At 40.2% G+C, this 26360-nt stretch overlaps 1 protein-coding gene across 2 annotated transcripts in view; it reads right to left on the bottom strand.

Annotated features, from left to right (window-relative positions):
* The window catches only part of IQGAP1 (IQ motif containing GTPase activating protein 1), a 73281-nt gene that overhangs the window by 12803 nt on the left and 34118 nt on the right, over positions 1-26360 (bottom strand). For both annotated transcript variants that reach the window (XM_068409881.1, XM_068409882.1), the window contains exons 9-31: positions 25417-25507; positions 24814-24977; positions 23305-23389; positions 22019-22182; positions 21489-21649; positions 20853-20977; positions 17112-17275; positions 14283-14373; positions 11775-11942; positions 11268-11410; positions 10746-10916; positions 9531-9614; positions 9361-9432; positions 9195-9264; positions 8534-8742; positions 7417-7572; positions 7096-7259; positions 5686-5910; positions 4725-4865; positions 4548-4632; positions 1993-2225; positions 1068-1200; positions 772-874 (exon numbers count right to left, since the gene is read on the bottom strand). In XM_068409881.1, coding sequence (XP_068265982.1) covers positions 772-874; positions 1068-1200; positions 1993-2225; positions 4548-4632; positions 4725-4865; positions 5686-5910; positions 7096-7259; positions 7417-7572; positions 8534-8742; positions 9195-9264; positions 9361-9432; positions 9531-9614; positions 10746-10916; positions 11268-11410; positions 11775-11942; positions 14283-14373; positions 17112-17275; positions 20853-20977; positions 21489-21649; positions 22019-22182; positions 23305-23389; positions 24814-24977; positions 25417-25507 — 3202 coding nt within the window. The remainder of the gene's footprint in view (positions 1-771; positions 875-1067; positions 1201-1992; positions 2226-4547; positions 4633-4724; positions 4866-5685; positions 5911-7095; positions 7260-7416; positions 7573-8533; positions 8743-9194; positions 9265-9360; positions 9433-9530; positions 9615-10745; positions 10917-11267; positions 11411-11774; positions 11943-14282; positions 14374-17111; positions 17276-20852; positions 20978-21488; positions 21650-22018; positions 22183-23304; positions 23390-24813; positions 24978-25416; positions 25508-26360) is intronic.

Raw genomic sequence — 26360 nt, 5'->3', positions numbered from 1 at the left:
CAATCATTCCTTTAAAAGGTTCCAACCTTTCTCATCAAGTGACTTCAAGATAAGCATTTTTCTGTCAAAGCATCCTCTCCAAAAACTGTCTGTTCACTCCCCTGCCAGCACACTACACTTCATGCTTCAAATAGCTGCAACATACAAGCCACAGAAGGACAGAGGCTTGTGCAAATTTCCAGTGTTTGTTATATCCTGAAGCAGTGAACCATGGCTCAGTTTTTAGAAAACTTTCACAGATTAGTAAAGTCAGTTACTTCCACCCCCAGCCAGAAGAAAGAGGATAAAATTCTTAACATATTAAAAAAAACTATAAAGGAGGGAAAAAAGTTATTTGTCCGTATGCCAATGATCCCTGTAGGGACACATGTCATTTAATACACTTATTACCACACTCTGAAAGGAATGCATACAGATCTCCAGAATGGAGGACACATCTTTGCAAATAAGCTGGGACAGACAGACATGCACACACAGAAATGGCTCCAGCGTAATGGTATGAAGAAAACATGTCAAAATATCCAGCTGTCTTCTAGAAACTTCTGGAGTGGAGTGAGGTGAGGGAGGTGGGGAGAAGAGAAAGAACCTCTGTTTTTTTCAGGTTAACAAATTCTGCAGTCAGAGAAAATACACTGGAAACAAATCTGCTGCTGCTTTTTAGAGCGCGTCCTCCCAAACGACCTGTGATGATTGCTTAGGTAATTTCTTTACTGCATTTCAAATCATTTAAGGTAATATGACATATTTCTTAAGTGCAATAAACTAGACCACCTATTAAGGACTCAATTGTAGGAACCTCTCCGAGATCGTCCAGCAGCTCGTGAATTGGATCATTGTGCTCAGGAGCAATTGCATCTTGATGGTCTAAGAGCAACTAGATGAACAGAAAGAACATTGTTGTTGTTATTCGTACATCCTTTTCTAGACAGTAAAATTACATTACTTGCACACTACAACCAAAAGACAACTTTCAGCCTTGTATTTGGTAACTTTGCGTTTCAGCCAGAAGCAGCATTTTCTTTGTAAGCATTGCTTATAAGGAGCAACTGTGACCTATGCATACTTACAGTGTGCGTATTGATGATTTCACCAATAGAAATATAAATAACTGGTTTAGTGAGAGTCACCAAGTCAGAATATTCATCAATATTAAATTTATCCTGCAATTCAGGAACCTCACAGGCAGCCTGAAAAAAACGTCTTCAGAAAAAAGGAAGAGAAAAGAAGAATCAGTATGACTGAGAGTCGCGTGATGTACCAAAAGCATTAACTCCCCATGACAATCCCAAGTGTAGTCTCTCCTCTTTAAACTATGGTACATTGCGGCATACTACAGTTTGTCAGCTTTAGTTCAACACGTCAGAAGTAACCTAGTAAATTCAACTATTGGTAGTGGCCATGCCAACATTGGCTCATTTTCAGCATTCATAGGACTGCTCTATGGCTCTGGTGACCTTGTTCACACATCCTCCTGCCTCCACTGCAGTAACACCACTTGCTCCCAGCAATCTCTGGTTTTCTTTCTTCCAAAACACAAGAGGTAGAAGATGACTATTCTTGAACAAAAGCTTAATTCAACTATATGAACAGCAAAATGCCAACCTGCTTTACTCCTGAGCACCACTGGGTTTTCATGTGGGACCACAGGGTTCATATTGGACAGAACAACGTATGTTCATTTAGTTGCCCACATCCAAAGTATCACAATAAACATGTGCAAAAGCAACCTTTATTCTGGAAACTCCTACGTCTAAATACTTGACTTCACAATCTCATTAACGTACAATGTATTGTTCATAAATTCCAGGTACACATTTTATCTGCCATTGTCATTAACGCTTATGGCAGCATGGAGTGCAATCTCTTATTTTCAACAGACCACATATTTGAGAGAGAGAGAATTTATCATATTTAAAATTTATTATTATCCCCTTTTACTTGCAATGTTACCCTCTGCCAAACTTCCCAACTTAATTAGCTAAGGTCTTCTACCTGAATTTCTGGTATGACTGCGATAGGTATTCATTAATGATGCTTAGGTGCGCATTGTCTCCCATGAACATCTTATTGGATGCAGCATGCTGCAACATCTTTGCAATGGAACCGAGGTTTCTGCGTTGATCTGTGGTCAGCTGACCTCCAGCTGAAAGATCGATGATGTCAAACGCATCTGGTGCGACAATGGCTGGATTCATGTAGCGATAATAGAGCAAGTTGCCAACAATCTGGGAAAAGTTGAGTAGAGAAGAAATGCATCAAGAAACAATGGTATAGGACCCAACTGAATTCTATTGAAACTACTACGACAGTGCTTTGATAAATTATTTTCATGTAAGCCAGAGGCCCCTTCCAAGATAAAGGTTCTGCTGTGCTGCTGTATACAAGCACACACTATCCCAAAGAATCTACAGTGTTAAAAAAAAACCCAAAAAGCAACACAACACCCCCCCCCCAACCAAACAAAAAAACACCCCAAAAAAAACCAACAAACAACATTAAGACATAATAGGACAGTCAACACGAAGAGGGAAGACTAAGCACTACTATGACACTAGTCCCAGGACACTACAGCAGATATTCCTATGCATAAAGATTTAAAGCTTTAACTTATAAAAATATACAGACAGGAGATATTACAAGTTACCAATGGACTACTCATATGACCACTGGACAATCCAACAGGAGAATTAAACATAACTGAGTTAGTCTAACAGAGGGCAGAACAATCATGGTATAGAGGAAGCCAGTAATGCAGTTTCAATATGGAACAAGAGCTAATTCTTACAGAAGTGTGTAGAATTGGCCACCATCTCCAACAAAGCAAAAATAGTGAGGAAGCATGGCACACTAAGGAGCTAAACTGAGGAAACTGCTTTCCATTCCTCCTCCAAAGCCCTCTTCTCTTTCAGAATAATTCTTCAACAAGTCAAGTACATTTTCAGGCACAGGCCCCCAGTTAAAAGTTAGCGAGAGAAACTGCGAAATCATTTAATCCAGAGGCAAGAAAATCAGAAGTACAGAAGACAAATGGCATTTGACACTTCAAAATCCAATTCACCTAGTCAAATGTGAGCAGCAATAAACTTCAAGGAACTGAAAATAAAAGACGCCACATTACCCATATGCTCACAAATATACTTCTAACCTGTATTTGATATTTTGCCAAAAGTAATTCCAGCAATGAAAAGGAATTAACCCAACATGCTGATGTAAAGCGACAGTTCTCACACTGCATGCTCTAGTATTTTCTGGTGGTTCACAGAAATTTGCAGAGGGCCAGGTCACTTAATCTTGGCTTCGCCTGCTTGCCACATGACTTAAATGCACAGAAGAGATCGGGGTCTGAACAAGCAGCTGAAAACAGAGAGAAAAAATCTAGCCATTGCTGAGTGGCCCCAGAAATTATCAACCGCTTTCAGTGAGGTCATGTATTCGACAACTGTTTCTCACAAGCCCCTGCTGTACTCTCACAGATCATGTCATGGGATGACAACAGTCAAAGCTGTTTAATATCAGTAATAAGAAAAACACATCTGTGAAAGAAACTGTATTAATAACTTTCAAACTTGGGGGGAGGAGGGGGGAGAAGAACAGTATATTATATGGGTAGTTTTGGTTGCTAAAAAAAAAAATCTACGAGTAGTCATTGCACGCAACTGCAGTTTTGACTTTCATGTGGACAATTACATTGTTTCCATGAGGATTAATGAAAACCGCAGTATTCCACCTAAATTTACAGATGGAAGAAATTAATTCACCTGCATAGAAAGAATCGATGTCTCAGAATGGGAAAGCACAGAACTAGAAGAGAGAAGAAAACAGCATTCAGGTTGGTAATTATTTTGTAATGAAGCAGAGGCAGAGAAGTTTAAAGAGACGTTGTCAAGTATTCTAAGATCCAAACTTTGTTTTATTAACAAGTAAAGCATTCATGGACATAAAGGCCTTCACAAATACCAAAAGCCATAAAACCAAAGAAACTTCAATGAAAATCCCAAAGCTACACTGATCTGAGAGTGCCTACTATTAGGATCCTTTTAGTTCCCCCAAACCTACTGAAATGCAAAATACAAAAATGACCAGACATCATGGAAAGTGACTCTCTACATGTTGCTGTCGAAATATCCTAGAGTGTTACAGACAGGGGAATTAGGAACATCAGAATTTTGCATACAGACTTTTTAACTTGACACTGTCTCTTCAAGAAAGGAGCAGCTGGCTGTGATCATACCAGCAAAACCAAGGTTTACTTTCTAGGAGCAAGAGTACCCCAAGCCAAGAAACCTGAAGGACCAAATGGCCAAGATATTAAAAGCAAAGCAGAAGCAACAGGATACCTCCTTCTGAACAATCTATTACATCTCAGGTGACATATATGAAGCTAACAATCAAAAGCCCAGTGTGAAATATTTTCTATTGGTAGAAGTAAATAAATAAGGTGTACATGCACTCCTCTCCACACATACATCCAACAAAGGAGAAGAATGAGATGCGCCTGCCACGACCAACTGGCTGACAATTATTCACGAAGGTTTTCAGCTCCTCACCTTCAGCAGCTCATCCTCGCCAGCATCAGGAAACTTCTCATGCAGGGAGTCTTTTAGTACCTTTGCAATGAAACGCATTCCATAACTTCAAGAGAAAGAAAACAGCAAATAAGACTGCTGCAAGCATGTACCCACCAACAGCTTCTCAGGGATAATACTGTGGTACACCAGACTCACGGGATTTTGTCCACTGAACTAACAATGGCAGACAGGAACTTGTCTGTCACTGTCCTCATGTTTCTGATTGAGGCATCCAGGCGTGTCCTCACCTCTTCATGATTTAGAGCTTGTTCAGGTGTAACATCGTACGGCAGTTTGCTATTTGAAAAAGTCAAACATGTGAAGGTGAGTATTCCTCAGGCTCCTAAATCTCATGAAAAAAGGACATGAACACACATCTTCACCCGCATTTGTAACACATCCAGAATTTTGAACCAGGCCTATGGCAAGATATATGACTGAAGATTGCTTTGAATGAGGAAACTCACTCATCTGTATGGCTTTTTTCTTTTTTTTTTAAAGTACATTTAAAAACAAACAAACAAACAAAAAAACAACACAACAGAACACAATAGAAACCTCAAGTTCTAGCAAATCACCTCTACTGGAAGAAAAAAAAAAAAACAAAACAGAATGACACAAAACCATCTAGCACAATCCAATTGTCATCAGCGGCTGATATTAATTAGAAAGATGCTAGGACTAAAAGAACTGCAATATCGTGCTTCTCCTCCAGCAAGAAGTTTTTTTGGCTTGCGAACAGTACATAAATTTGCACAGGCTATATGTGACACGAACAGAGACTGACACAGAACTGATTTCCAAATACTTTTTCTTACCATGATTTCTTTGAGGTTAGAGAGCATCTCATAGCTAATTATCAAGTCAACATAGGCAAACACCAAAGAGCATTTCTTCTTGCATCTCCTAATGAGATTCCCTTTCAATACCCTCAGCACCACTGCCAGAACACGAGCTTTAGAACTCTCAGATGAAAACTGTCTTGAGGATATGGAAAAGTCGGTATCAGCTGGACAGATGCATGCAGTAAAGCAAAGGATGGTTTGGAATAATTAACTGAGCAGTGCAAAGCAGCCAAGCAATGTCTAGAAAAACACAGTAGTAACAGTTCCCATACCTGGCCTCGCCAGTTTGAGACTCCATCTGGTTAACCCAAGACTTGTAAATATCCACCGGATCAGTTTTGATATTGAGTGATTTGTCATCGATGATTTCCTTCACAACTGGTGCCAGGATCTGCCTCAGGGCATTCTGACCGCGGGCACCACGGTTGAAACTTACTACCATTTTAATAACAGTAGGATTCCCAGTCACAATTTCATGTATTTGGTCTACTTTTGATCTGAAGAAGAAAGAATCTATATGAAATATGAGGTATCCATAATTCTGTCAGCTTTAGATTCATTTCTCGGCATAAAACAGGTAAAGAGCATCACCCTCATGAAACAGATGATGGATTTGTACTAAGACCTCAATACAGCAATAAACTACAACACTGTATAAGAACAATACTGGAACACTTCTCAAGACAGATGGGGCAAGAAACTTATGACCTCTGTTTGGGAATTCCAATGCAACTTGCCAGTAGTCATCTCGACAACAATTAATGCAAATCCAACTGTACATTCTATTTGAGAGCACAGTGCAAAAATACAAAGGAAACAGAGCATGTTTTACGTAGAGAAGAAAAAGAACAGTAGGTTTCTGCCAGTATTTAAAACAAGAAAACAAGCAATCTACAACGAAAGCCGCTCACAGTATACGGCTATGTGAAATACAGCGGCAGAGAACAAAGCATCTACATTTCGCTGGACTACTATTCCAAGCATGACTTTAAGGTTAAAAAAAAAAAAAAAAATCTCTTTTAGAAGTTATTTGTTTCAGGGCATATACCATCTCCATGTTCCAAAAGCATTCCAAAGAATGCTTAAAGAGTGGTTCCCCAAAAATTTTATTGCACAATTCTTCTTCACGGCAAGTTGTGCAGCTCTGCATTGTAAAGAACTGAAGTCATGTAACACCGAGCTCCTAAGGCCCAATCAATCAAACAAAACATGCCTGAGGACAGCCAGAGTCCCTCACACTGACAGTAAATAGATGTGCCAAACAATAAAGCCTCTCGGTTTCAGCCTCCTCATCAGCTTTTAGAAATCCAGAGAGCTTAGCGTTAGCTCTCTCCCTGGCTCGTAAAGCCTGCGTTTGCAGTTTGTTGGAGGTGTTTATAACCAGACCCTGGAGAATGGAGATTAGACTGAATTTTAGGATGACTTCACATCAGATTAAAAGTAGCTGCCATGTTGAGCAGTGAAATCTTGACTGAAGTAAAAAGTTCTCATCCTCAACAGACATACTCCACTCTTCCTTTATAGACTACATTAAGAACGGATATGAAATGGGAAGAGGACAATGAAAGGACAGTTTAGCACTATCTGCATATTACCATGAGACAGAATGTGAAAACTGCCTCGATTTGAGAAATTGCCAAAAAAGATTCAACAGCAAGAACGTGCCGTACGCTACCACGTACTTGATCTCTTCCTGCAGTGCTGTCTGGAAAAGTCGTAACAACAGATACTCCTCTCTTTGATTGGATGCATAGTTATACAGCGTGAAGATGACAGAATCCATGAACTTTGTGGATTTGTTTTGAGGCATCTGAAAAATCAGCTTGGCCAAGTAGGTTGGGTTAGTCTACAACAACAAGAAAAACTACTCAGTGTGCACGCCCACACAGGCCAGTGTCGCTAAGAACTATGGTGGCTCAAACTACAGTGCATAAACAAAGACTGTGCCAAGACACATGAGCCTCTATACAAGAAGTTACCGAGCAGCATCAGAAGCTGCTTACCTGAAGTAAGTAGAACAGATGCTGATAGGCTTCCAGCTTTTCTCTCTTCTCTTTGCTCAAAGCTTTCAAACCTCCCCTTTGTTTGTTCAGCATCATCATGTCAGAGAGCTGTTCCTTGTTCTTCTTCGTAAGTTTTTTGCTATGAGAAACAACATCCTGAAAAGAAGTAATAGGGACAGATTCCACTCTAAGCATTTTATAACAGGCAATACTGGAAAACAGTTGCATCCGAGAGCCCACTTCTCTTGTACGTGGAAAGGCAGGGTCAAGGTATGCCTGGCGCTATTAAAGTGAAGCATTATTTGCTATGGCAGCAATTTCTCTGACTGGAAGTACATGTTCTGCTTTGTCCCCAACTTCCTGAATCTGTCCGAAACCCTAGAAGGGTTTGTCACTCTTGACAGCAATTACTATCAAAGCTAGTAGCATCCTGAAGATGCTTGAAAATGTTTTCCTTTTTAGATTTGGCTTAAAACCTAAAACCCCCATTTCATACTCAGCTAGCTCGCTACCTCTACATACTCTGACACCAATGGCACTTTGTGCTGCAGGCATCAGCGCAAAAGCCACAGCCTCCTACTGTCATGACATCCAGGACCAAATGAAAAGCTGACCAGAACTTCAGCTTGAAGAAAAGGCAATGCTGTATCAGCAAGAGCTTGTTTTTGTGAAATTAATCTCATCAGCCAAGTGATAGAGGTGGCCTCCTTCAACCAACAAACACCAAGTGGCACGAGAGTGTCTCCTGCCTCCAAAATCACCCCCCTCGCTGCAAGCTTGTGGCATGTCACTTAACCACAAAGGTGCAACAAAACAGAATTCTCAAAGCCTTCAAACACACAATCCGTTGCATTCATTAGGTCAAGATAGTCTGGTGTTTGTTCATCTTTTTTTAGCTCCAGGTCTTGTTTATTGTCCTCCTACAGTTTTTTTTCTAGGGATATATACTAAATTAGTGGAATGGAGTAAGAACGCACTGGGAGTAAAACGTGCAAGTCTGGGGCAACGTTTTCCGCTGGGCCTGAGCAACCGACATCCAGCGCCAGGAGCTCTCCATGCTAACTACCGCTGGGCTCTGTTCAATCTGTAGTTGGTCTCCCACCAGCACATTTCCTACCTGCAATGTAATTTTGTTTTTCACTAGCAGCCCGATTTTGATATCCATGAGATTGAGGTCATTTTCCAGTTGCTGATTGGATCGGATCAAGGTGACAACTTCCTCACGCAGTTTCATTAGCTCAAGCTCCTCCTGAAAATCTTGGTCACTCTGATCGAGCAAGTGGACAAACTTCCGAACCACAGCCATAGGTGGGTTTTCAGCATTAACTAAAAATAGGCAAGAAAACATCAGGGGATGGGAAATAGAAGTAAATATACGCCTTATCTATGTTTAAACAGCACATGAAGGAGCAGACAGAATAAAATTAGCACCACCGTGTCTAAACAGCTTCTGACATTTTGAATTTCTTGTTTTGAGTAAATCATGAGAAAAGCACACAGTAAAGAATGAAGTCAGTATCAGCCTAGGGTAGTCCACACTGCCAAAGTTAACTGCAAAGCTACGGTTCTATTTTTTTACGGTTCTATTTTTCAGCAGCAAAAGCAACGGCCGGAATCAAGTTTTCCTTTAGCCTCAAAACCTACCTACTCTCCGCACCACCCTACCAACTTAATCCCAATCACTCTTCAAAAATGTCTTGATTTTATAGATCACACTAGCAATATCCCTTGCAAATAGATTTGAGGCACATCAGTTTTATCCTCTTGGCAATACTTACTGAGGGTTTTGTAGTCTTCTCGAGCTTTGTTTGCTCGGATAAAGGCTTGAATTTTTATAACATCATTTATCTGGGATTAAAAAAAAAATAAAAAAAGCACTTGACCTCATTTTGGAAAGAGTACAAAAGTCAGGTACTGAATTCATTTAACAAGATATCCTCTTACATGATTTCTGAAATACTGCAGACGATCTCTGTAACGTCTTCTGGCTTGATACATCCTGGTCATTGACTGAATCTATAGAAGGGTAACCAAAACACTCAGATAAAAACCTTTCCTACAAAGTTCACTACCCAAGAGGTTTAGCAAAACAGTCAGCAGGGAGCCTTCACTACCTTCACTACTTGGTCCTTTTGTGCTCGCAGGTAATCCAAACGGATTTGATATGCCTTCCTCTGCTTGTAGCCACGCCACTGGGACTGAAAACAGAAAACAGGTGCACTGACTTTACTTTTCTGATTAAAGAGAAGCAATTACAAATCTGAGCTTCCTTCTGCTCCTCAGCTCCTGACTTCCCTCTTGGCTACATAAAATGTGAGGGAGATGTGCTTATTTTATCAAGAAATATACAGTGTGAAGCATTATGTATTTCACCAACTGTAATCATGAGAGACTTGAAATTACCCCATGAAGAGCCTGGGCCTTCTAAAGCACAGTTAGAGATCAAGGAGATCACTAAACAGTCACGTTGACAGAAACTGTTCTACATGAGGATCATGCGTTAGATGCTGCTGCTGGCAAGAGCAGTGATGTAACATTATAAGCCTTCAGAGCAGACTCACTGCTACTGATACTTGTACCAGAAGTTATGCAAGGGGTTGGACTATACTTAAGGGAGAGAGTGTTATTTTAATGAGCTGGGAGTGGTTTGGGGGGTTTTATTGTGGTTTTTTTTTCAAATATACATGCAGAGCGTGTGCTACTTAGGCAGAAACAAACATACATATACTGCTCAAATAATAAAGTGGTAATAGGCTGCAAAGCATCTCTTTCATTTGCATACATTTCAGTTACAACACCAGAGAAAGATTTTTTTCACTGCTCTCCTGTAAATGCACCCAACCTCATGCTGAATTATCCTACCATCTCTTCCAGGTCCTCAATCCTCCAAATCCCTGGACAAATTTGAAGAGAAGAATCATCTTACTCGGCATACTGAAAACCATGTTGTTTCTCTTCAATTCATGAGGAACCACAATAGTAATTCCTCACATGGTATTATCACCATAAAGACACACAACACACTTCATATTGCTCTATTCGCAAAACACTGAATCTGATAATAAAATGATAGGTACAGCTTCTTCAAATAAGTTTTTCTCTCTCCAATTCTGCCTGAGACAACTTTGTTGATTATATATGACGTGGAAAAGTAAATAATATACCAAAACTCCTTGGGAGAAGGAAACGCGTTCACATAATTTGCAAAATGAGGTGAAGACAATCATGTGCTGTAACTGTTTGAATGGAACAAAAACTTTCAACAAGCTTGTGTACAGAAAACAATTGCAGAGTACAAGTTTCAAATAGAAATGAAAGGGTATCATTACCTGAATGCAAGTGATTGCTGGGACTTGCTTCTTCAAAAAATTCATTCTTGAGTTGAATTCCTGGCGAACAAGATATCCTCGACAGCAAGCCTGAAGTTTCGTAATCAGGTTCTCATTGGCCAGCCACAACTGCTCTCGGTTGTATGCCGCAGTGACTCCAGATATGGTGCTCTGGATTAATGTTACGGTAGGAAGAAGAGCGAGAAAAAGAGAATGGAGATACAAGAAACAGGATGTTACGTCAGCTTTCCATATTGTGCTTACGAGAAGCTTCCAAGTTGCCTTTCAATAAACAGCAACACCATGGTCCTGTACCCTATTACTGACAGGACAGATTTTTCTGAAATGGGACAAGGAGTTTTGACACACACTATCTGACAATGCCCAGTGAAATAAACGAGTTACTAAGCTTGTTAACGTGACTATGGCGTTGAAGCGTTCTCTGTTACGAGCTGCATTAAGGATGGGAATGGCAGGAATATCAACTTCTCAGAGAGAGAGAGCATGTGTTATCTACCCTACCTGTATCTCCTCCCGTGACAGCTGTGTGTCATTTTGCACAAATTCCACTGGTTCATCCCATCCTCCCTCTTTGGTCCGCAGATTATGGTAATAATGATAGCCTCCTCTCACCCAGTGTTTCACCCATTCACTGCCATTGCCCCCTAAGAGCAGAAACTGCATGTAAGTCTCAAAAGCAGACAAGTGTCTTATCTTTCCCACATACAAATGTTACAACTAGGAAATCCACATAATCAGATGCTCCTTCCTCCAAGCAAAAGAAGGAACGTTTCCAAGTTCCTACTGACCTCATACAAGAACTACCTAAATACAACACATTCTACAAGCAGAGAACATTCTACTATTCACTTTTTTTTTTTTTTTTTTTTTAATCTTAGTTCACAAAGCATCCACAATTGCCACCTGTAACACAAGACTTCTCCCCAGAGGCTTTTTTACCTCTGGTTCCAATTCCACACGCAATAATCTTGAATTTATTTCGCTAACAGTTAGCTACTTGAGGTTCACCTGCTCCCATCTTTCTTCTCTTGACTTCTGACAGCTCTCGCTGGTAAGTCTCGGCACATTCTGGAGTGACTCCGTATAGCCCAACGTCTGGTGAACGCAAGGCACTCAGGGTCTGGCTAACATCACCACGGTCCACTGCTTCATTAATGGCCAGAATTCCTAAGGAGACTTTGATAACACAAGGAAGCAGGTTATCCTGGCGTTCAGGGGCCCAGCGACTCACAGCAAATGCAGAACAACAGAATAGAGCAAGACAACGTGAACACACACTTACGGCTGCTGTATGTGTATATACACAAATATTTAAGTGTATATAAATACAAAATATAAATAGAAAACAATCAAACAACTTGCAGTATAGAGGCCTCTTCAGTATGGAGTGTCCAACCATAGATGGTACTGCACCTGACAGCACACAATTTGTGTGCGCCGAGTCCCTGTATGGTGCTGATTTACCACTGGTCCTTCTCAACAACACACAATGTTTTAACTAAAACGGGCGTCAGAGTAGAGCTAAGGCAGTTTCTTCTGTCAGAGCCAGTCACAACTAAAAAGGGACCTTTTCAACAACTAGTGCCATCCATCCCTAGTGAAAAAAGCACGGAGTAGTTTGTAAACAAGTCAAAAACCTGATTGGAGAAAAACAGGGGGCAGAGGAAGAGGAAAAAATAACATGTCATTCCAGGGCTACCCCAGAACTGCAACTCAAATACAGACATATTCAAAAGAGCACAGCAATCGCACTAACACAGCAAACATGAAATACAATAGTTTTCTGCACTAGGTAAGACTGCAAATATGTCTGTTCATACATGGATAGATAACGGTATCTGAAGATCTTATTGAGGCTTAAGGGCACATACTTTAATCTGCTTTTGACCAAATGTTCCTTGGCATGACATTCAAACTTGCCAAAGTGCTCGGTGGGTGGGAAAACGGTGGAAGAATTGCACTGGTACCGCGGGGAACAAACAGTAAGATGAACAGGTAAAGCTCCACCCTATTCCCCCTGCCCTCTTCTTTTTAGGCAGTTGACAGGGGAATTCACTGACCAAATAATATCATTAAAAACAACTGAACTAGGCCATGGAGTTGGGACAAATTCGTTGTGTCTTTCATTAGAAAGATTTTTATGAACCTCTTGATTTTCCTCAAATGGACAAGGCACAAATATAAAAGCAAGCTTATTTCTGCACCAACAGAGTGAGGATGAGAGGAATCAACCGTGCCAGAAATTCTACATATCTGATACACAGATTCATTAAGAACTCTTGCTGGAGGGCAATCTAGTCCAATCCCATTCTCAAAGCTGGACTAACTTCAGGGCCTTGTCTGACCGAGTTTGGAAAACCTCATAGGACAGATTCCACAGTGTCTTTGGACTATCTGTTTCAGAAGGCACCAGAGAGATTCCAGACTCAAATGAAACTTCCGTTTCCAGTACGCTTGCCTATTCAAAGCAAACTCAGAAGGGACTGACTGTGCATCTTTGGATAACTTTTAAGTATGAGTCTAACATCAAATTAGAAGTTTTGGAAGTGGAAAGTAAGACATTTTATCAGTCCACCCGAGATGAAGAAACAGAACCAAGAAAATATAAGATAAAGAGAGAAAACAATCAGTTTACTAATACTGCACAAATCAAGCAAAACAAGCAGACAGGTGTAAATGTTGAATGTAATGGAAAATTAGAGATGCAGAGTAAATGCAGATAGAACACCACCACATTTTAAAAATGTATAAAAACAAGCTCTCTGAAGCATGTGGTACCAAGCAAACAAACAGTATGCACAGAGAACAGGCCATTAGAATATATCAGAAGACTTTGAAAACCCTCATGTTTTGTTAAAGAGAAAGCTTCTGCCAGGAAGAACCCCTCCCCCAAAAAAAACTACCATAAAACCCCAAAAAAACACCAAGTTAAGCAAAAAGTAGCAAACACTTCATTGTTTCTGGGGACAGAAAAGACATCATTATAAAGACAGGGATGAACAATGGGTGGGCCAGTCCACCTGCAAACTGGGCTAAAGAGCAAAGGTGGATATCCCTGATGTGTATTGTAGTCTGTATTTGAAAAAGATGTGAGGTAGTCCAGAAATACCTCATAGAACTGAGACAAGACAACAGTATGCCACACAAACAAAAAGGTAATGCACCCAGAAAACACCATTTAAATTGTGCATGTGAACATTCTCATATGTAACTAACCACACACAGACACACAATTAGTTGCAAATGACAAACAATTTGATAGACATTTGCCCAATGAGGTAACGTGGTCAAATGCGAAACTCGAAAAATAGCATATCCCCCAAGAGATAAGAAGTTTAATATTTGAAGAATCTGACATTCACTCTTTAAAGAAAAATTACTACACCAGAAGCACATAAGTGCATTTGATTTCCTTTGCCACATCTACATGACATTTCTAGTGCCCAGCCTTTCCTTAAGTAACCAGTATTTGGTTGATAATGAGCATTAATTGCAGTATTGTGCAACAATACTTACACCTCTCAGACTCCTCTGTGTCCTTGTTTGCCCTATGAATCCCATCCTGAATTTCATCGAGCCAAAGTACAGCTGTTTCATCCTGTGTGTCCTGAAAAGAATGAGAAAAATATACACAGTGTGAGGAGACAAGTATCACTATTTTTGCTCAGTAAAATAACCCATACTCAACAATAGCCAATATAGTAGTTTTCTGTACCAGAGGGAACAAGAAGCATTTCAGTCTTTCTAACTGACTCCAACACAAGGACATCATGTGCATTTGTGACTAGCAGAGACTACTATGGCACTACCAGACTCAATACCTCCTCCCAGGCAAACCTCTTTTCAGGAAACAGAATGAAGAAGAAATTCAGTCAATGGGAATCACTCTGATACTCAAAGAGAACACAAGGCCAAGGCCTCGGTACCGGTTAGTCCTAAAGCCATACTTGCTAAGAGGACATGACTTTCCAGCAACACACGTTAGTGCTTCGACAGAACATGGCTACAAACAGTTCTCAGAACAGAAAGCTGTTGATGCACGACTGTGTGCAGAAGCTAACAACTCTCGGGTAACTAATGCCACATCAGGCTGTTCTTGTCCCTGTCCACAAAAGTTCACAAGCCTGTACAAAGTACCGAACCGAAAAGCACTGTACATACTGTGGCTGGGTTTACACACAGAACAGTCAAAGCCACATTTTAAGTCTTTAACAGATTCCTTGTCAAGAAGCAGTGATCACACAGTACCCTATTTTGGCTGGGATTTGAAGAAATCCAATCAACTCATGTTACATGCCGAAATTTGAGAAGAGGAAATAGACAAGTGTTTAGCAAGTCCCAAAATACACATAAAGAACAATGATCCAGCAGGTGCCAAGCATAGCTTCTCCCCGCCCACTGTTGCTTCCTGTAGGTAACTATGGAAAGAAATGCTAAGATACAACTGCCACCCCTCTGACAATTCTCCTGGTACAAACAGAACACAGGAAACATTTACTTCTAGTACGGAATAATAATCACACTGCACAAAAGAGCCACTATTTACAGTGGTCAAGAGCTTTAGGGCCAGACTGAAAATGTAGCTACACACCTTCCACATTTTTCCCACTGTTTTGGCAGGCCTGAAACTGACATGCTTAATGATATTGCATTCAAGAGACCAACATGTCTTTCGCAGGCAGATTTCGTCTGAAAGCCCAGATAGCCCCACAAGAGTACCAGCAACAGCGAAATTCCTGTCCAGTGAGTGGGGGAGCATAATCAAAGAAACAAGTTCCTCTACTGTAACCTCCACCAGCACCAGTCAACCCGAAGACTACCGAAACCATCCCGTGCCCTTCTATGGATTCGCTGTTGCAGGCTTTCTGGAAGGTACACACAGTAACATACCACAGGGTCTACTGTTCTCTCTCTCTACCCATCATGTGAGAAACATGCATCATACAGCGCTCCCCATTCACAGAAGCAACTGAACGACGTGTTGTGGTGAACTACAATCCCTCTCAGCCCCACAGGACAGAAATCACCAGTTAGTAACAGTTGACTGCAGATAGCGACTATTTTCCCCTCAATGTTACTTTACAATACGATCTTTCAATTTCTGAAATTACTGCCATGCTGCTGGGAGAAGCCCTAAACTGAACATATGCCTAAATAAGGTCATTTCATGCCAGCTGAGAAGTTACCAGCACAAGCCTGGCACAAGCTTGAGCGCATACTAAAAAGAGTTCATTATTTCATTCTGACTCATCGGGAGGAAATGCTTCAGCGAAAAATGGGTTCCTGAGGAACATTAACCCTTTCAGGGCCCTTGGGGAAGCTGCTTAATCATTTCCATCAGAAATGTGTACAGTTTTCAGCTACTGCCATCACACGGGTTTACCTTTACTGAAAAAAAAAAAAAAAAAAAAATATCAGTGTTCAACACAATCTAGATCTTAGTCTCTATGCAAAATTCTGCACTGGTATTAGAGCAATGAGCTTCACAGCAGGAAAAAAACACCAAACCGTTTTTCAAGCTGCTGAAGGCAGACATCTGCTGCTACTTTGTAAATAGATGAGAAAAAAAAAAAAATCTGTATCACATCCACACTACTTGAAAATCAGTTGCGTAGGCACACGTGCACTCTCATCCTCTTTCCTAAACCTGTAAGACGAGACTTGGTCTTCCTCTCCCCATCTTCACCTTCCCATTTAGTTAGTTAGTGAAAGCAGCAACTATGTACAAGTAGGTAGAAGTCCTTGGCTAATAAGAAAGACAACTACTGCTCAAAAAATCGTTAGCAATAAAAGTGTCACCAGGTGAACAACAGGCATCAGTATACATTTTGCTAGTAGCATGTACTTTGCTTCATTTCTTTTTTCTAATCTATCACTTAACAGATTTTCCACTTTCAGAAACTTTCTTTTTGCCATATATAACTACGCTTGTGACTACATTTAACAAAGAACGCTACAAAAAATACTTGAGTTTACAGGAAACTTTTATTCTGAAGTTGAGAACTCCTAGAACGAACACGGTCTCCTTGCAGAAATAGATGAGGCATATTATTTCTCTGCAAACAAGATACATATCTCATTCTGGACCTGAGATTAGCTGTAGCAAGCCATCTGATGCAGTTATTATCCTTATACCCATCTCTGCAGTTCATGAAGATTTATACAGTCTGGCTGGAAATCTCTCTCTAGTACAGAAAGATCCAAACTGACTAGGTAAGATCAGCTGATGGTATGCAGAATGCCCAGCTCTCCACTTCCAGTTTTGATTCCTGGCTTTCAGCACCAGTAAGAAGCCCATTACACAGATGTAAAGGTTTTTCAAGAGGTGCATTTAATTGCACTCACCTGTGCCTTCTCTCTCTTGGCTCGAAGTAGTGTATCCTGGTAATGCTGTGCTACTTTTGGGGCTACACCCTCCAATTTTGCTGCAGGAATCTGTAAGGCTTGAATAGTCTTTCTGGTGTCCCCTTCATCCAGAGCTTCATTGATAAGACCAATTGCCAAAATCCCTAGGGAAAAAGGCGTAGGGGGAGAAATACAAAGTTCAGTTTTTGGTCAACAATAATCATAAGCATTGCTTCAGAAGAAAAGTGCAGTTAGTCCTTCCTAAACCAGGTATCAACTGAGAACAGCAACATTATTAACAGAAAACATTATTTACTAGTAAAGCAAGCAAGACTATTTCTCCACTTTAAAAGTAGTCATAATGCCTGGGCACTGCAATTAGAAAATAAACAAATAAATAATAATTTTTTAAAAATTACTCAGGGATACCACATGCTGGAACAGAACTGAGTCTTCAGACATCCAGCTCAGAGCCACTAGAAAAAAATTATCAAAGCCTAAATGGCCAGAGTTCGTAGGTTACAGTTTACCAAGGTTCTGGCTTCTCTAGAAAGAAATCTTCACATGAAGCTAAAGATTTGCATGGAACATAATTTAAAAATACAGTAACTTCATATTTCAGAAAACTCTTTTATTAAATATATGTAGTATTAGCTGTATTACCAGAGATGTGGATGCTATTCACGTACAGTAAAATTTACCATTCAGCTAAATAAAAACACATAAGTATCTTTTAGTTAGCTAAATGTGAACAGAGTCTACATCATACACAGCAATCATCTGCCTACAGCAACCATCTCCTGCGAATCACAAAATAACTTAGGTTGAGATGGACCCTAGAGGTCATCTGATTCAATTCCCTGCTTAAAAGAGGATCAATTCAAATAGTGGTTTGATCAGTGCAGAACAAAGAGATCTTTTAGACAAAAGAAAGTAAGGAGCTCGGGATGTGGGGATTTCCAACTTGGTTAATGTATCGAAGATTGTGACTTTTTCTTCTACGCAGGAAAGAGAATCAGAAAACAAAAGTTTATATGGAAAACAGAACATCGTAGGGAAGAGGTGGTATTTGGATGGAGTAGAGATTAGGGAAAAATATATGTTGAGGGCACTGCAAGAACCAGGATCACTAAAATGATGGCATAGTTTCTGTCAAAAAGCAGGTATGATAACTGTTTGACTTAGGAAAGAGCACAGAATGTAAGTAATTCTCTACGATTAGTTTGCTAACATGGGCATGACAAGACTACTCCATGGAACAGCAATATGTTACAGCTCCTCACTAGAAAGCATTTTTTTAATCTGATACTGTTTACAAGGATAGTGGAAATGAAAAAATATATGCTCATATGCCTTGAGGACCTTCTCAGACTAGTTTAACTTATTCATAGACAGGAGATAAATAGTGTCCTTGCATAAGGGCACATATGAAGCAGACCAATGAATTAAGAAATTCCCCGTGAGAACAGTTTATCTCATTACAGGATTTTCCGCACCTTTTTTTACAGGATAAGGAACGTAATAAGAAACAGGGTGTTAGGACTACACAACTTTTAGACTTCTGCTGTGACCTCGTACATTGAAAAGATGCTATGAAACTCATGCCTTGGTGTGTGCATGCACTGGTTTGGGTCTGCGTTTGTGTGGTTTCAACAAATCTGCTCATGGGACCCAAACAGGAAACCCAGCGTCTATTTGGAGATCCAGGAAACAAGTCAATCAAGATAGCAGGCTCTTAAATTAAAATGTAACCCTCTCTAGAGTACAAAGTCTTTTCAAGGTGAAACACAACTCGCCAACTACACAACAAGAAATGGCAGAAGACACCCGTTTGTCTCAGTGTACAGTATAAACGTGATTGTCACCTCCACATTTGTGACAAATCTCTCCCCTCTTACGATGCAAGGCTTTGAGCTAAATATTACAAAGATGGCTTGAAAGTGAATGTCTTGCTACTTGCACATGCAGGAGGTTTTCAGTACTGGTCATAAGCAAAAATTATGGTCCCTTAATGAAACTGAAAAAAATTAATAGAAAATTAAACCACCTGATACAGAACCTCACAAGGATCTACCTAATAATATTTGCTTAATTGTGCTATTTCCAAGGACTCCTCTATCTCCACTCTGGATTTTAAGTCAACTAATACTGTCTTAGAGAGAGGAGAATTACTCCAATTTTCTGTTTTGCCAAAATTTTTATTACTACACTCAATTCCAGTCTTCTACCACTGCTAAAAGACACTTATTAACATAAACACTACTAAAAATAGAAATTAAAAAAATGCAGAACTAGAAGCAGCACAGAAGTTAGGTTAACACCCATTCACCTTTCTCAGCTTACATCAGGAATTTTTTCCTTCATGAGTATTTAAGTTTTTGTATTTGCCCTTGCTCATACACTTATAACTTCTATAAGTTTTTGCATTTTTTTCCCATCGGGGATTTTTTTTTCCCACTTTACCAATATTTCATATTAAAAGGCAACAGCTGTGCAGGCATATTCTTCTACTGGTCAGAAGGTCAGTTATCAGCCATTTCAGCTTTTATAGATACTGGTGTTAACAACTAGTAGTCATACACAGTGTTAAAACAAAGTAAAAGCTTCTAATTTCCTGATGGAACTAACTGTAAACAAAGCAATTAACCTCTTAAAAGATCAGCACTTTCCGTTTCAACTCTAATTTGAGATTTGGGTCCCAATATCTGGAACTTAAAATTTGAATGGCATGAAACTGATGAGATAATTAAATCTTCTTTGAAAAAAGAAAAATCTCTATCAAATGTTTTAGGCAAAAACATTGGAATACATAACTGTTGAACAGACAGCATTTCAGAATAAACTTTTCTGCGCATCTCTGTTGATTTATCACTGAATCAAAGTAACCACAAAGCCTACTTCTTTGATGCAATATTTGCACTACTGATCTTCAAAGAAGCTGTAATTTGGAAGTAGTGTTAATACAGCCTGGAGTTAAAGGACTGAGAATAAGACCTTGAAGTAAACTCATCTTTCTGTTGTTTATTCAATCTCCTCATCCACTGCAGAAATGCATCTGACAGATCATTACGTCTGAGAGTCATCAACACAAAGATGAGTAGCTTATCTTGCATTTGCAGTTTAGATTGCCCACAGATAGAGGGGGATCCTGGACTGAGTCTGTGGAATTTCCACTAAATACTGGAAAGGTATAAAGACCAAAGCACATTCAAAAGAAGGATTAAAAGGGAGGAGCGGAAAACCTGAGCAGGGCAGAGACTGCAGCCAAAGACAGAACAAGACTTCAAGAAAAGTAACTTAAACTGAATGCAGCAAATTAGGAAGGAGGATGGAGTACTCCAAGACTGGGCTACAATTTACTCAGAGATTTTGGCGATACTATTTTTCGTTAACTTTGAGAGATTGAAGCAAAATTAGAGAAGATTCTAAACTAATCCTAGACACTGATGGCAGACAACACATTTTGTTACCCAAAAATGGTTGAAATTTGCAACTGTTTGGAGATACTGATTTCAATACCACAAAGACTCCTGACTGCTCGATCTCTCCTTCAACAGTCCTGCTATCAAGTCTTTTATATTACAGACCACGAAGTCTTGCTCACAACTAAGATCTTCCTAGATATCTCATGTATGACACAACTACAAGTCAATCAATAACTTTTTGTATTGACATGCACCTAATTTTAGCACTCATTCTAAGCTAGGATCAGTCTAGCATGAATCAAGCAGAAAAACTTACTTTCATGTTCTTCATGCACAACTATGTTCACACGATCAACACATGACTGGATATCATTCCACGTGATAAATTCATTCCCTTCTGCACGTGTCTGAGCTTTCAGCTTCATCAAATCATCGATATATCTGTCAAAGAACAAAAACCAAAACCAACAAACATCACATCACAACAAGCTGGCCAGGGAACACACAACATGAGAATTGTACACAAAGTGGAAGAGGTAACATGAGGGTTGAAACTGGAACAAAGATGAAAAGGGGAAAGAAGAGAAAGAAGAAAGGCTGCGTGCAGGATGGTCAGCCCAAATGCGAAATAACGGACAAAGCACTAAAACACTGAACGAGGTCCAGGGCAAAGAACACGCTGGCTGAGCTGGCGTAGTGTTAGTGTCAACCTAATGGTACCACAACGTGGGCTTTAATGCGAAATCTGTGAGGAAGCGTTGAGAGACAGCATAGAAATCAGACCAGTAAGAAACAGTAATCGCAAGAACAAAATACCAGAGGAACGGAGATTAAATCAATACCATAATAAATAACGCAGAAAGAATGCAAAGTGTAAGAGGGGAAAAAAAAATTTAAAAGTCACAGAATATAAGCAATATCAAGGACAGACACGATTCCTTGAAATATCCACCTCTGAGAGTTCTCATCCTCAATGTTTGTAAGCCCTGTAACAGGACTGCTCAGTTGTTTCCACACTGTATTCACATCCCCTGAATCCAAAGCCCTATTAATCAGGGCCACAGAAGAGAGCATCTCTACAGCAACAGATAATTCTGGATGGGTGAGGTTACCCTGCATACAAGGAGGACAACAAATTAATTCCACTTGCTCTTTACAAACTGTTGCTGCACACACAGAATAGAGCAGCTGTCAGAATAGACATATAACAAAGCAAAGGAACAACCTTTATGACACAGAAGTGGAAAGATGAGTATCATAAACAATGCTACACCACCAAGTAAGAGATTAAAGTAGAATCTTACAGGGCCAAGTAGCTCAAGATTCAGGGATTAAACTTCACATCAGAACAGACTGAACACCAAGGCAGTTCTATAAAGACTCAAGACAGGTTTGCTCCAGAGAATGCATTTAACAAAACAGACAAGGTACACCTGGTGATCTGTACCAACTTCCAGAAATAAGAGAGAACACGGCACTTACTTCAGGGCTCTGTTGCTGCAAGGTGGCCAGCTCCCTTTGGTAAAGATCTGCAGCAAATGCATAAACCTCTGGTAACTGGGCCTCTGGATTCATCATTTCTGCCACAGTCTTCTCAGCATCACCCATTCGAATTGCAGAATTAATTTTGGCTACTGCTGCCAGCCCTAGAAATTCAAAGAGGTAACATAAAGAATGAGGAAGGCAGACAGTCAAGTCCCCAGTAATAAGAGCTCTTTTACTCTACTCAATAACCAGATACCTAACAAGAAAAAGAGTGATTCCCTTAGCTGCAGGAAATGAGCGAAGCTTTCTGATCCATACCTCCCCAGCTAGTCTTCCATTACTGCAGACAACTAAAATATATAATGCTTTCTTTAAAATAAAGCTCACTGAACCCAGTTCACCTTTTTGCCTGGTTATCAAAGGATTGTTTCACCATTTCACTCTTCTGATAGTAAAAAGTCTCGTAATTGAAAATTTTTGGATGGGAGAGTGGTAACAACTTCTTCCTGTCTACGTCTATCCTGCTCAAGGCAGTAAACAGGCACTCTATAGTGCGTACACATTGGCTAACTTTAAAATAGTGCAAGTAGGCAAACAAACACTGAGCTCCATCCAGAACAAGCAAGGTACTTCGAAGGTAGCCTCCTAGTTACTAGGCATTCACTATTTTCCTCTTGTATGCTAAACTCCCTCTCCCCGTATCTCTAGTAGTCTCCTTTCTATCTATCACAAACTGAATAGCTCCTGCACAGCCAGAACCAAACATTCTTCTCCAGAAGAGAGCTCTACATGGTGTCAGAAGCATCAATCAAAAAACAACCAGCCATTGTGATTTGCAATTTATTTGCTACCTGATATTTAGCAACAGTTAAAGGTTCTGTAGCTCAAACCAAGTAAGATTTATGTCAATGGTTAGCAGTTAACCTAGCTTTCACACCTCACAGAGCAATCCAGATTTTCTTCACAGATCCATAGCACAGAAACTCATACAAGCATTCTAGAAAAGAGGTTATTTAAGGTGGACACAAAAGTTCCATGTTTCTTAATATTTCAAATTATCTGCTGTTATCTCCAGCAGTATTGCAAGAGCTGGATAAAAGACACTACAAATAATCAGGGCAACTGTCCCTCTTTGATGGTCTTAGCAGCCGTGAAGTACTTAATATTTATAACTGTCTGAGAGAGACCTCACGTATCCCCACATAGACCCAAATATTGTGCTGTCTCATCCTTTTGATCACATCCATGGTCACTTTGCTGCAATAGTTTCTGCTGATCCTTACTTTGCTGATACTGTTGTGCTGCCCTGTTAGCAGCATCCACTCCCAGCTGCAACTCTTCCTTCTGCAGAGGTCCTGTAAGGCCAGCCTGAGAAAACAAAGAAACCAGGAGGGTGAAACAATGTCAGCTTATTCACTTCAAATAGATCAATAAAAATAATAAAAACACACCAGCTTTTCCTTAAAACACTCTAATGCCACATAGCTTCTGCAACCATCTGGTGTATTCACTGCTCCTCCCTGTATTGTATCATCTGCAAACTTACGAAGGGTACACTCTGTCCCCTTTTACAGGTCATTAGTGAGGATGTTAAATAGCATTGGCCCCAGTACCAATCCTTAGGATACACCACTAGTGACTGGTCTCCAGCTGGACATCATGCTGCTGATCACAACCCTTTGAGCCTGGCAGTTCAGCTAGTTTTCAGTCTGCCTCGCTGTCCACTTACCTAGCCCATGTCTCAGCAGTTTGTCTGAGGATATTATGGGATACAGTGTCAAAAGCCTTGCTGATGTCAAGATAAACATCCATTGCTTTCCTCTCATCCACCAACCAGTCATCTCATTGTTAAAGGCTGTTAAATTGGTCAAGTTTTTCCACACTCCCCACAGCGCAAAAGCCATCTCATCTCCTCCTCCTCCACAGGTCTTCCAGCAGGTGCTGTGGGTTATGTCATTGCATTTTCTACCTATGACGTACAAGCACCTATGCATCCACCACAGCGCCCAAGATCTACTTTGTTGCAACTGTGTAACTGACTTGTCTGCATTTTTCCTGGATCCAAATACATGGAATATCTTGTCTACCTTGCTAACAACCATCTGCCTATTTTTCCCCTATTAACATACATGACATTGTGATAACTGAGACAATGCTGGTTTTAAAAACTATTCTGTGCACTTTATAAGCAGCATACATAAGCAGCCTGCACATAACATCCATTAAAGAGTTGGCTTGAAATGAGAAACTAAGGTTAATTTTAGTTATGGAATCATTTAGGTTGGAAAACATCCTTAAGATCATCGAGTCCAACTGTAAACCTAACACTGCCAAGTCCCCAACTGAACCATGTCCCCACCTGCCATGTCTACAAATGGTGTATGGTGGGATTCTCCACAGTGACAGTAGTATATGCTTATCCAATAGGTATTTATAAAACACAAATATCCACATTATTTGGGCATTGACAATAGTAAAATGAGAGGGAAGATGCACCTATACTATAACAGTACTCCACACACACATAAGTTAGTATTTTAAGGTTTGGTTAAAGTATTTTAATTATATATACATACATATAAGCACTATACTGGCCTTTCATATGCAGAGTTGAAAACTAAATGATAAATATGCTTACTGTACGCTTCTGTCTCTTAGCCTTAACTGTTTCAAGCCAACACTAAACTGCAGTGCAGGTATATATAGCAAGTGATTAGTATATAGTGGTATGGTGAAAGGGGGGAGGACGGGGGAAAATCTCATGAATCAGGGTAATTTGGACTTTTTCATACCTCCCGTTTCTGTCGTCTATCACTCAAAAACTGCTTGAAATACCAGTCACAATTTTCTTGTAGCAATCCTCGGAGTCCCAGGGCTGGTGTCGCCAAAGCTTCATACAGTGCTAATGTGTCTCCTCGTTCCAAAGCTAGGTCAATCTTTGATATGGCTGCATGTGCTAGCAACAGTAAAGCACAGTTTTGAGAAAAACACTAAATGAGGAAGTCCCACAGTTCATATAACCTACTGCTCAGAAAGAAATACTCTTAGACCTGATGGATAGCAAGTTAGACATGGAATCTGAATGGAAGACTTCCAAACTCAGTTGCAAAGTAGCACTTGAAAAAGGGTCTGAAGGTTGGAAATCACATGCATTACTCAAGAGAAAGAATTGGGGGGAGGGGGTGCGCAGCAACATGGACAATCCACTTCCTAAAGAAAGGTGAACCGAGTCAAAACGAATTCAGCTTACAACTATGTACTAATAATGAGTTAAAAAAAACAACCAAACAAAAAAATCCACCACCAAAAAAACCCAAAAAACAGGGGAGCTGCCTTCCACTTTTGTTAGCATCACAGAAAGCAAGGAGGAGCTATTACTTTAGGATGATACCTACTGTTCACTTTATTGATGTTTCCCTGAATCTCAGCTTGAGTCAGAAGTTCTTCATACACATCTCTCTCTCTCTCTGAATTTTCTGAGGCAATCTGAAGAAGAAATAAAAACTAATCAGTGTTTCTCCAGTTTCCTTTACCCTCATAGATCTTCTCATTGAAAAGGTCAGGGAGGATAACTGTATCTATACAGAGCTGTGATAGGTCATAGATAGGCTACCTCTACACATGCAAGAAGAGGCCCTAGAAGTAAATACATATAAAGTAAGTATACTCACACTCTGATACAGACAGCCTAGAAACACCTTATTTCAATGTAATGGCTCTATAGGAACAAACAGTAGAGCTCCAGAACACAGAAAGCAGTACACATAGCTAGGCATTTGATATACAGCACACTAAAACATCGACCCCTTCTGAAAGCATGTTAGTTTTGCTCATCATTTCACTGTTAGGAAAATGTATCTATATTGTATGAAAATAGAGGAATAACATTCCCAACATATAAAGGCTGACGTGATTTGTGTGTCTGTGCGGTCCATATTTCAGACAGTTAAACCGCGTAACACAGAATCACAGAATGTTCGGGATTGGAAGAGACCTCGAAAGATCATCTAGTCCAATCCCCCTGCCGGGGCAGGACTGCCTAGACCATATCACACAGGAACGCGTCCAGGCGGGTTTTGAATGTCTCCAGAGAAGGAGACTCCACAACCTCTCTGGGCAGCCTGTTCCAGTGTTCAGTTGCCCTCACCGTAAAGAAGTTTTTCCTCATATTTATGTGGAACCTCCTGTGTTCCAGCTTGCACCCGATGCCCCTTGTCCTGTCAATGGATGTCACTGAGAAGAGCCTGGTTCCATCCTCGTGACACTTGCCCTTTACATATTTATAAACATTAATGAGGTCACCCCTCAGTCTCCTCTTCTCCAAGCTAAAGAGACCCAG

Source organism: Nyctibius grandis, chromosome 11, assembly GCF_013368605.1.
Source record: "Nyctibius grandis isolate bNycGra1 chromosome 11, bNycGra1.pri, whole genome shotgun sequence".
Taxonomy (NCBI): domain Eukaryota; kingdom Metazoa; phylum Chordata; class Aves; order Nyctibiiformes; family Nyctibiidae; genus Nyctibius; species Nyctibius grandis.
Note: the sequence above shows the minus strand (reverse complement) of the source record. Positions and strands in the feature narration are given on the sequence as shown.